The sequence below is a fragment of the Sycon ciliatum genome, chromosome 2 (assembly GCF_964019385.1).
Source record: "Sycon ciliatum chromosome 2, ocSycCili1.1, whole genome shotgun sequence".
Lineage (NCBI taxonomy): Eukaryota > Metazoa > Porifera > Calcarea > Leucosolenida > Sycettidae > Sycon > Sycon ciliatum.
Genome location: NC_088644.1, coordinates 2,982,533 through 2,994,160, shown reverse-complemented (window position 1 = coordinate 2,994,160; position 11,628 = coordinate 2,982,533). Strand labels below are relative to the sequence as shown.

Below are 11,628 nucleotides of genomic sequence, written 5' to 3'. Positions count from 1 at the left end.
GAGCTTGGTGGCAGATGAGTGCCATGGAACAGCCTTTTGCATGTGGCTTTCACTACATGCACATGTATAACGTTCAATTGATGCGGAAAAATCAGACGAGGACTTTTGCAGTTATGAGCAAGGTCCCCACGAATGGTCATGTCACTTCACAGAATACATGAACTGATAGAGTAGACCTCGGTCCCCTCAGAGAACGCTTGGGGAAGTCGGGTTCAACCATAGATTTATACTTAACAGAGAACGCTTGGGGAAGTAGGTTTCAACCATAGATTTATACTTAATATTCTTTACAACAAGGATCGATGTGTTCCTTCGGATGCCCTTTATCGACTTTCACGCACTTCTCCTCTCTCCTTTCGTCATAAGCACCATCTCTGTACACTGGTTCATAAAATATTTCTTCATAAAACCCCTTCACACATAATGAAGTACAATTGGTTTTCGACAAGCTCAACCCGTAACGCGCTTATCCTGCCTCTTGTTAAGTCAGCCCGGTATCTAAAGCCCCCCTTGTTTTCCGGTTATTCTCATTGGTTAACTGGGGACATGTCCAAAACCATACTAAGTACTTGAGCTGCTCATGAGCCCCACAATTATCAGGCCCGCCGGTCTGGTTGGTCAGGTTATCACCAGACCAACTTGTTGGCCACCAACAAACGTTTCCTACCGTGGAGGACGTGTGTACCCGCCATGAAACTACCGGACCAATCAAAAACTGCTTCCGGCGGTACTGATTATAGTACAGGTTTAAGTTAAAAAGCGGCTCCATTTTGTCATACATTAAACCAACTCTGTCATTGCTATGCTACTCAAAAAGAGTAGTGATGTTTATTCACAAATGAATCACAATGCTATCAGAGAAATTCGATATTCTCCAATTTTAGGGGCACTGCAATACTATCCAAAATTAATGCTGCATGGTCATTGTTATGAAGCAGTCACCTCAGTACAGCAATTAAACAGGCTGATTATGTGAACGAGATTCACGGCAAATCTTCTTCCATCAGTGCTGTTCAGTCTTGAGTGGTCCACTGAGACAGGAAAACAACCTGTTCGGTCCTTCCATACGAGAAACAGAAATTGAACATGTTCCAGGGTGGAGGTGGCGAGTATCGGCAATGTAATGCACCTTTAGGCCAACATGACCATCATTCCGACATGGATTTTCAAACACCTTCGCTCGTGAGAGTGCCTCAGAGTGGTATTCATCAACAGATGGCAATCCTGTAAAACACATGAAAAGACATAGCAGCAACAGAAAGAAACCTAATGTTATAGAAACGAATTCGAAAAACAAAGTCTACTATTATTCTAATACAGTGAACCAAGGTACAACCACACTCCAGGAGGCAAGCAAAAGAGCATATAATCCGAAGGTTGCGATGCCTGTATGTATTGTATTTATGTATTTACGGATTCTCCACAGGCTAAATCGAGGGAGTCTTTGTCATGCCACACTGGATACAACATGCTACCAGAATCACTTTCCCCAGAATTGATGATCTTTTCTTAGGGTGTTATATAAGACACATCTGTAGCCACTTCATCTTGCTCACGAAATCATACACCACCACACAAACGGGTCCTTCGGCTATTATACTTTGGGTGGTACATGGTGATGTATGATATTGATAATCTATTGATACCATATTCAAGTCTGACTCTCACCGTGAGATCCTGGCAACAATATTACCTGGTACACGACATATTCAGACACTGACATAAGCATCTTTTTGGAACAACAGGTGTGCCTATCTGCTAGTGTAATGTGACACACATGCAGAACACATGCAGAATCAGTCATAGCTAATTTTACCCCCTCACTGTTGTATGCGCAGACTCCACTTCGCGGTGTCAAGTACTCTTCTTTCGGTGGGCTACTCCACTAAGGCGCTTGTCTTAAAGGACTCACATTCATCCTGCAAACCAACACGACTTGCATAGTTTTCACTGTCGGCCAAAGTGCGTGCATTGCACACATTGAGATTCACTCCCTCCGTACAGGCCAGTACAGAGCTGCCCACCAATTGAGTCTGTTTTGCGTACTCAGACTTCTGATTTTCCGTATCTTGCAGTGTTTTGCGTACTGCCGTGTACATTGCATGCATACTTGCACTGTAATGTTTTTTGACACGCACATGCATGTCGGTGGCTGCATTTGGTAGTGTAAAACATGTGTGACTTGCACTCACGACATTATTATTTTTGTGCTACATGTACATGTTGTTGTGGTACGGCATGCACTCGCTTTGGTACAAGACTATTCATCACTCAGCTTACACTTGCAATGCTTCTACACAGCTGATTGATCCTCTCCGATTTTCTATACCATTTCCTCAATTTCTGTAGTGCGCACAAGGAGTGATTTTCCGTACAAATACAGAAAATATGGAGGGCTGGTACTTGGTAGCACTGCTAGTATGGTAGTACCAGGCTAAGCTGGCTGGAAGATCAAATACTTCTTTGGTTCTTTCAGTCATTTTCACGACATATGTTTTCTTTATCATGATCCCCGGGGTGTGACATTCTTATGAATGCAGAAACTCAGTCTTTCTAACCGAGTCTCACGTGCAATGTGAATTTGTTCTTCTTTTCTTCACAATGCCATGTATCGATTCATCGCTTCTTCCCACCCGAGATCCTATGCAACAGCGATTTAAAGATTGGCTTTATCAAATAGTTAATTCACAGAGAGAGGATCAGTTGTGGATGCTGTGACAGCATAGAGTGTAGATTGGTGTAAACATCATTGCCCAGCAGAACCGTATTCACAGGGATCTGCGTTTAGCATATGGAAGCTATTTTTTTAGAATTTGTACACGTCCAATAAGCCTGAAGAGAAGAACACCTAACTTAGACTGTCCTAACGTTATCGAACGCACTGCCAAAGTAAAAACAACATTTGAAATGCAAACTCGATTGTGCATGCATGGAGGCGCATGGGGAAGAGACTGAGAGGGTGAAAGTGAAGGAAATTTGTTCCGAAATCAAGAGAATCCGAGGAACCCTTGCTGCATTCTTCAGTTCGATAACGTCAGTGGGTGAATCTCAGATGTGTTGTGTGCCCAGACATACAAGTACAGCACCAACCTGAGCATGAGAGCTGCTTGTCATCATCGTGGTCAGGAAAACGAAAGGACGAACGAGGAAGATTGCTGACCATGCATGACGAACAACTGCATATCTAGATGACAGACGGCTTGCCAGAATCAGTCTGGTGTATCTTCAGGAATCTTCTTTCCTAATCGCATTCAGCAGTCAGCTTCGAGGTCAAGATTACAAACGACAAGAACGCGATGATATTTTCAGAAGGAATAATTTTCAAAAATTTTTAATTTTGGAGAAGAAGCTTCCTTTCTAAAAAAAAAGCGTTCCTTGCTTTCACGCAAGGAGGTGCCTTGCCGGACATGTCGTCGACAGCACAGTGTCGGCAGATCCACGTTTGTAGGCTGCAGACCCGGCAGACGTTTTGATCATCCCGGCCTGGTGGTGAGATTTTGGACCCGGGAGTACTAAAAAGCTGCTCGCATCCCAGGGTGCTCAGTTTCGCTCTACCCGCGCGAGTAGGGGTCCAGGTAACGGGCTCTCTTTCGCGGCCTGCCGAGCATAATATACCTCCCGGTCCGGCTCCGATCCTATCACTTTTTCCAAGAGTAGACCTACGAGTCGTACATAAACTAATCTATCTTGCTTTTTCTGATAGCTATGATCGCCATGATCACATGACGCGTCGGCGACGCCGGCGGCGGCTTTCTCAGTTTCTGGACTTCCTTTTTTTAATTCTCATTCTGATCAGGGCTGCGTTTGATTTTTGAGTTGTTGAGCTTGGATTATCATGACATGATTATGTGAGAGGAGGAAATTGCATTGTAGTTCTCATTCTGACAGCTCACAGTTACAAACTATTCTCATGATCTGAGGACGAATTTCAGTTTGCAGGGGTCCTGCACAACAACTACTCCTGATGGTCAGTCCGTGTATGCCTGGCAAGCTAATTATTTAGATTTAGCTCCATGCATTTGTTGAACTCAACCCATGTTTGTAATCGTAACCCTTGCCTCTGTTTTCGCCGTTGACATGAAAGGCCTTTTGGCATGGACGGGTAAACATCATGGATTTCGCAATTATTTGCTAATGGAGACTCCTAGCATCTATGCTGCCCACCCGGCCGTATAACCTGTGGGAGTGCAAGTGTGTCGATCACTCTGGTTGATATGGCTAGCAGAGATTCCATCCTGAGTACATTTGTCCAGCGTTCTGGAGCGGAACCTGGCTTGGCGAGGGACATATTAGATGCTTCCAACTGGGATGTCAGTGCTGGTTTGGAGACGTATTGGAATTTAGTACCTGTTGAGGAGCGGATGAAATCTCCTGAGTATGCTGCTAAATCTGGCTCTAACTCATCTGCGGGCGGCGAGTCCAGAGATGCACATGCTAATAGATTGCAGGAGCGTAGACTACGCTCCCTTTCAACGTTTAACCAGAGCATTGTGTCGGCGGTTAGTGCCAAGCTAGAGACTGGCACACGCATTGTAACCGACATTGAGCGGCGCCTGTCCCTGTCTAATCCGGCACCTGGCCAGTCCAAGCCAGATGCGGACTGCACCGAGCAGCAGCCACAGTCGTCAACCAATAAACTTGAGTTCTCCAATATGACCATGATGCTGCCAGACTTTCGATCTCTGCCGAATGTCTTTGTGGAGTTCATAGAGGAAGAGCTATTGGACAAAATGATGTTATCGGCATTGGAGTCGTCTGGTAAGCCATCCGTTGTAATACAGCATACATAGACCTCATTTTGGCGCCAGTGTGAGTATGCCTCAGCTCCCTTCTTCCTGCATCATGACTCTGTATGCTTAGTTCAGACGCATGTGTATAATGTCACTGGTGTGTGTCAAACTGGACGTGAAATCCTCTCCACTTCTTTCCTGCATCATGTTCGTTGAGGTCCTTACACTCAATCATCTGTTACACATTGATCGCCTAGAGAGTCTCTGGAGTTATAGCTAATCCCCCCCCCCCCCCCCCTCTCTCTCTCTCTCTCTCTCTCTCTCTCTCTCTCTCTCTCTCTCTCTCTCTCTCTCTCTCTCTCTCTCTCTCTCTCTCTCTATGCTGTATAACATGTGCATGTAGGTTCGTTGAACTGGCTTTCTGCCAAATTTCCGGCAAGTCGCTTGTTTCCACTGCGTACCAGCGGAGATGGCAATTGTCTACTTCATGCTGCATCGCTGGGCATGTGGGGCTTTCATGACCGCTTGCTACGTCTTCGGACAGATGTGGAGAATCTGCTGACAGGTAGGCAACGACGGCAATGGGTTACTGAAGGAAATTCATGATGACATCATTCCGTATGATTTCATATATCATGGCACAATAAATGTACTGATCCATGCACCGTGGGGCCTCATGACATCATACTTTTGCTCTGTTGGCTCTGGCATGGTTGACGGTATGCGCGCTGACATTTCACAAATAGATATTGTATGACATGAGAACCATTGAATGTCTGTGTTAACACATTCTAAATGTCTTCCTTTCCAGCCAGACACCATTACACACGATGTATTTGGTGAATTGTTTTGTCACATGCCTCGTCTTGCTGTAGTGGGCATCAATTTTTCTTGTTGTGTGTGTGCTTGTGTGTGGTGTGTGTGTGTGTGTGTGTGTGTGTGTGTGTGTGTGTGTGTGTGTGCAGGAAAGAACTCGTCAACGCGTGCAATTTCCAATAGCATCTGCCGCCGGTGGGCATGGGACATCTCGTGGAAGAATGCCAACAACAACACCTGTCTGGTGTACACCAGTGCCGAATGGGAACGCGAGTGGTCAGAAGTCACCGCCATTGCGTCTAGTGCCGAACTGAGGGGACAGGCCGGTAAGCTACTCTTCTGTGTTGCTGTATTTTTTTAGCGGCTGGAAATGTAGTTCAGAAAACGACACAGTACGTGCTGGACTGAGGAGTACGAATTTCCAGTTGGCTAGGCTCAAGCTTATCGAAAGCACTCTTTCCCTACCTGTTCACACACCTGTCTTGGTCTTCAACGGGCTAGAGAGCACTGTACTGTGCATCAATTCTAAAATCGCTGAAATGACCCGTCTTCCGCTATTGCAGCTTATCCAAGGTACATGTAGTTCTCATCTTCCCACTTCTTCTCCTTTTTACAAGTTTACCCTCCATAGCTGTTTGTTTGTGTTGGTATGTATCTGCATAGCTATTTTTATTTGTGTTGGTATGTACAGGAAAACCTGTAACTAAAGACCACCGTGACTAGCGACCAGCCTGGTACTACCGACCACTTGGCCAGGCACGGACGGTCTCACATTCAAAATGCACTGTGACTAGCGACTACCTGCTGAACGCGACCAGCGACCGCCTTTTCTTGTCCCAAAGACGATTTTTGACCCGTAACTAGCGACCGCAATGTAGGAAATCAAATGTTGCTCGAAGCTCCTTCTTGAAATTTTGCTGATTTTCCATGGTCCTGAAAGGAATCTTTCGGTACTACAGCTGAACAAATGAACGCAGGCCATTATGACTGTGGAGTCGGCGTGGACTGCACTACACCTGTCAGAATTCAAGCGCTGTCAAGAATAAACATGATAGGAAACGTCTCTGAGAGCGCATCGAAAGCGCTCTCTGCTCGATGTTACTACTCGGAGGAGAAACGAAGACTGAGCGGCTCTGTCACCCCAGTCATATAAATGAATCGGCGATGGCGTCAAGGAATCCAGAAACAAAGCAGCACCGCAAGGTCCTGATGCTGAAGGACCGCGTTCGAACAATCGAGAAGTCACAACAAGGATAGTCGGTACGATTGATCGGATGAACAAATTTGAGGCCCAGCGCAAAACGAAACTTCCACAGGGAACGTTTGACTCCTGGCTTCAGAAGTAGCAGCTGAATTTGATGTCTGCAAAAAATTTAATCTTCTCTCTCTTTTTTGTCTCTCTTCAATTCATCTCTCCATCTTTCTCTCCAAGTGTTGTTTGACCGGAAATAAGAATGGCATTGCGCAAGTCCTGGGGAATTGTATTAGCTGCATTTTGATATGCATATCATATACTTGTACTGGGATCCATATATGGTCGCATGGTGCAAACCTCTAACTAAAGACCACCTGCTACTAAAGACCGCTTTTGCTGGCACCAAGGGGTGGTCGGTAGTCACAGGTTTTACTGTATCTACATGCATGCAGTCTGTGTGTTTGTGTTGGTGTGTATGTGCTGGCAGAAGCTGCAAGCGATCAAGGCCCTGTGTACAGCAGTTTAGAAGAGGTTCACGTCTTCACGCTGGCTCACGTGCTGCGTCGTCCTATCATCGTCGTCGCTGACAAGTATTTGATGAATGCGTTTGGCGAGAGGATAGCACCTATACCATTCAGTGGTATATATCTGCCGCTGCTGATTCGCCCGGACCGTTGTTTCACCAAGGTACCGCTGGTGCTGGCTTTCGACTCGCTTCACTTTGCTGCGTTAGCAGCAATCGACCGTAATCTGGACGTGCTGTCACTGTGGGCTCCGACTTCTGTGGAGTTGCTCAAAACCTTCTCACGTGAGTTGTGGGGGTGCTGCATGATGCCGTGTTCAACTTTCCTCTCAGTTCAGTCATGGGTTTTCGGACCCAGCCAGGGTAGTGTGAGTCGTCCATCCTTTTTGCCTGCGAATGCTCTCTGCTCTCAAGTAGATGAAACCCACTCCTCGCAATGTACACAGGCACGCGCACACGCGCGTGCGAACACACACACACGCGAGTGCGAACACACACACACACACACACACACAAACATTGTGTACAGATTTCTCCCGTTCTCTGCCGTTCATTACCAGTATACGTCAAACCTGCTGTATCCATGGACCATGTGAATTCCTTTCTACGTGCTCCCCGGCAATTAGTTCAAAAACCTTTTTTCAAGGCAAGCTCATTAATTAGCATGTTTTCGATTCTTCGCAGCTTGACATCGAGTGCGTTTGAAATTTCTCTGCTAACTGGCAGTTTCTCTTCTTCTGCGTGTTTTTGTTTTGTTTTCAAATTTGTTTTGCAGCACCAGAGCCGAACACACAACCACCAATCACGGAGAACCTGGTGTTGCCGCTGGAACGGCAGAATGGCGAGCTCTTGCCGATCATGTTCAGCTTTGATCCAGGTAGGGGCTGGCGTCATTACGAGGCGCTCAATTTGGATGGTGACTTTGCCGTCCGTTACGCCGACTTCAAGGAGAAAGTCTTGCCCACGCGTATCAGCGACTACCTGAACTTGACGGAGGTGGTTGTTTACGAGAATGACGCGCCCAGACACGTGCTGTGTGCGAACATGTCACCGATCATAAAGCCACCTCACCTGCAACGCATGCTGCACCGCTACTTCACCTACCGGGAAGAGGAGTATGCAGAGGCAGTTGCAGCTAAGCAGGCGGTAAGCTCCTATGAACACCGCTGTCTTGCTGTTGTCACAAGTAGCTTTGTTGGTGATACTGCTGGTGGTGCTACGATTTTAGCGTTGCTGCTGGTGCTGGTGGTGAAGTTGCTGCTGTTGATGATGCTGCTGCTGGTGATGCTGCTGCTGGTGATGCTGCTGCTGGTGATGCTGCTGCTGGTGATGCTGCTGCTGGTGGAGATACTGCTGGTGGTGATGCTGCTACTCGCTGTCATTGACATTGCTGCAGCCCGCCTAGCTGGCATTGCTAGTGCGGATACGGCTACTGGTGCTCATATCCATGTAGTTGTTCTTGCTGCTGTTACTGCTTTTGCAGCTATTGCAGCTATTGCTGCTGTTGCTGGTCGCGGAGGTGTTGTGGCTGCTGGTTGAGGCCGTATGCATAGTTGTTGGTTTGGGCCATCGGTACTGGTACTCGTTCAGAATCCGTTGAATATTCTCGTATTGCTGAGTCTGCAGTCAGTCTGCCCTATAGTGCTATAATAAAGTTATGGTCTCCGCGTCGCTTATTCCAGTAAGATAAAGCGTGCAGTCATTCTATATTATCATGCATATACTTGTACCAACATCATCAAGGACCAATTTTTGTCTCTAAGAACGTTTATGTGTGTGTTTTCATCGCTGTTTTATCTGATCTCCAGGAGACAAAACTGGCAGCGGCCAGAGCAGCGGCAGCAGCAGAAAGATCTTCCGCAAGTGACGATACAGATCCGAGTGAGGTTTCTTCACCACCCTCCTCATCTGCTGCATCTTTCTCCTCGCCGTCAGCTGTGCCATCTGGCCCTTGTCGTACGGACGGCTGCAACATGTATGGGAGTAAGCAGCACCTGGGATTCTGCTCAATGTGTTACCAGAGGTCCATTGGTGCGTACGGCGCGGCAGTCTCCCCCACACCACTGAGCGAACACAATGCCTCAACCAGCCCCAAACTGCCCACCCGCTCTGCAGCGTCTGGTAAGCCTGGCGCCACCAAGCAGGCTTCCAACCCCTGTGAAATCTCGCCCATACCTGAGGAGTCAGCGCTGGCCGACTGGGTGGACGTCAGTGATTACGTGTGCTGCAATGTGCCCGATGCAAGCATTAACCAAGCTAGCAGCGTGTCACCTGCTACCTCACCCGCACCAATGCGTGCTGCTGCTGATGCTGCTGCTGCTGTTCCACAGTCGCATGACGAGCACAAGGAGATGGCACCCACAACGTCTGGTGGCTCGGCTGTTCGCAATCTCCGCCGTCGCCTCGCAAAACTGAAGCCCGGGAAGAAGGTCAAGAATGGCGGCGTAGCTGCATCACAATCCACTGGTAGCAACCCATCATCCTTGAATGGAGCAGCGTCTGCATCAGAATCATCAGCTGCTGCTGCTGCTGGTATGAGTAGCAGCAGCGTAACGAGTGTTGAGAATATGAGCAGTGGCAGCAGCAGTACAGCAGGTAGCAATCCTGTATCTCGTGTGGGATCAACTCCGGATGTCACCTCTCAGCTTCCATCCACCAGCAAGAAGCCCAAACAGAAGCAGATCCGGGCGGGCAGCTTTTTCCGCTCTTCAAGGAAGTCGCCGACGCTGGGCCGCTCCTCTACCGACCCAGTCATGAAGTCTGCCAGTGCTGCTCCGGCTCCATTGGATGTCTTGCACAATCAGATGGCCATCCTGAGACTACATGAAGGCCAGGAGGCAGCGGTGCAGGTGCCAGCATCCAAGCAAAAGAGCCTGGTATGACGGCATCTCTTTTGCCGGATGGTTCACCTTGATGTTGCGTTCACTTCAGAAGTTCACCTAGCTCTCTGTAGTACTGGGTGTTAGCATTTAAATCGAATATGTTGCTCTCCATGACCAGATTCAGGAGAGCGTCAGTCGATTGGTCTCCGTTGCACTTGATAGTGTTGTGTATTGCAAGGCTGCGTGCTCTGTGTTGGCACTACAAGCTACACGCCGCAGTCCCACTGCCTGCAGTGCATTGTGTTGGAGGACGCTATCACTGCAATGTGCTAGCCGCTACTGCTATCACAGCTTGAGAGCCTATTGGCACACGAGACTGGTGCTGATGTTGGCTGCTGACGCCATGTGTGGACGGCTGGTCGCGCTATAGGCGTACTTGAGTGGCAATATGCACCCCGCCAGCTGTCCTTGTTGAGCAATGTTCCAGTGTCATATCCTAACCATGCAGACTAGCCACACAGACCAATCATGCAGACTAGCCACACAGACCAACCGTACAGACTAGCCACACCGACCGATTCTTACAGACTAGCCATACAGACTAACCATGCAGACCAATCATACAGACCAATCATACAGACTATCCATGCAGACTGTCCTTACAGACTGTCCTTACAGACTAACCATACACGCAACCTGCGCACACTAACCATACATCTATTTTCATACACACCGGTACCAGGTACTGCAGGAACACAACCACAACAGTGTCCTTTACAAAACATATTTCTTATTGAGTTGTTGTTTTTTTGCACATCAAAGCCTGCTATTGAATCAATCTCTTGACTCTTGGACGAAGTCATAAATCCTATTCGTGAACAAGTGCATGCTGTCTTTACACATATCTTTTTTGGAGTGTTACGTTTTTAACCATGATCTAGTCATTGCTTCTTTCCTGATCCGTTATTTATTAGAGCAGTCTGCATTTTACCCGTGATTTTAGGCAGTGGTGCCAACTTGCTATTTCTTTATGCTTGTCAGCTCGTTCGCTCACTTGATTCCTCTTTCGAATTGCGCTTGCCCACGGCAAGCCCTCCCTCCCTGCGTGCTAATCGTACAGCTGTTTAGATTTTATTTGCCTGCATTCCATTCCCAGTCTTTACAGTGCTCTGTTATTTTTACTTCAGATTTTTCCTGCCGTGCGCGCGCTGTGAGTATTTGTACTACCGTGGGATGATGGCTCGAGTTTGCCCAGTGTGTTCTCTGATTCTTGATATCAAACTTTTCGTTTCCGTTACGCTTCCTTGAAGTATTGTTAGTATAAGCGTTTGTGCTCTTCCTCTAATGGCATTTGGAATTCTAGCCAGTGTAGTAGTAGCAATGTCTGTACCGTAGGCTGCAGGTGGGAAGATGCGGGCCTGTTGCTGCCTGCTTTGCTGCTTTCATACTGTCTCATTCTGTTCACTCGGAATCTCATTCCCTCCTCACTGTCCTGCCACTCTACCAGCTGTGTACAGGAGAGTCATGCTGTCTTGGTTGAGA

The 11,628-nt window shown here is 47.5% G+C and overlaps 1 protein-coding gene and 1 long non-coding RNA gene across 2 annotated transcripts; one reads left to right on the top strand and one right to left on the bottom strand.

Moving 5' to 3' along the window:
• Positions 1–752: 752 nt before the first annotated feature.
• Positions 753–3,614, bottom strand: LOC135808254 (uncharacterized). Its single transcript, XR_010552069.1, has 2 exons — positions 3,091–3,614; positions 753–1,224 (listed from the first exon to the last, which is right to left on the bottom strand). It is a non-coding gene; the product is annotated as an uncharacterized LOC135808254 (long non-coding RNA).
• Positions 3,615–3,779: 165 nt separating this feature from the next.
• LOC135808253 (uncharacterized) lies at positions 3,780–11,463 on the top strand. Its single transcript, XM_065321421.1, has 6 exons — positions 3,780–4,758; positions 5,134–5,295; positions 5,696–5,872; positions 7,229–7,549; positions 8,040–8,410; positions 9,073–11,463. Exons 1-6 carry the CDS (start codon positions 4,215–4,217, stop codon positions 10,144–10,146), a joined length of 2,649 nt encoding a protein of 882 aa, XP_065177493.1. The 5' UTR covers positions 3,780–4,214; the 3' UTR covers positions 10,147–11,463.
• The last annotated feature ends 165 nt before the right edge of the window (positions 11,464–11,628 follow it).

Excerpts from the sequence above, each read along its gene's own strand:
- LOC135808253 (XM_065321421.1), top strand. The coding sequence starts at position 4,215 with ATGGCTAGCAGAGATTCCATCCTGAGTACATTTGTCCAGCGTTCTGGA. Across the intron at positions 4,759-5,133 it reads ATCGGCATTGGAGTCGTCTG|GTTCGTTGAACTGGCTTTCT; the intron begins GTAAGCCATCCG and ends ATGTGCATGTAG. Across the intron at positions 5,873-7,228 it reads CGAACTGAGGGGACAGGCCG|AAGCTGCAAGCGATCAAGGC; the intron begins GTAAGCTACTCT and ends ATGTGCTGGCAG.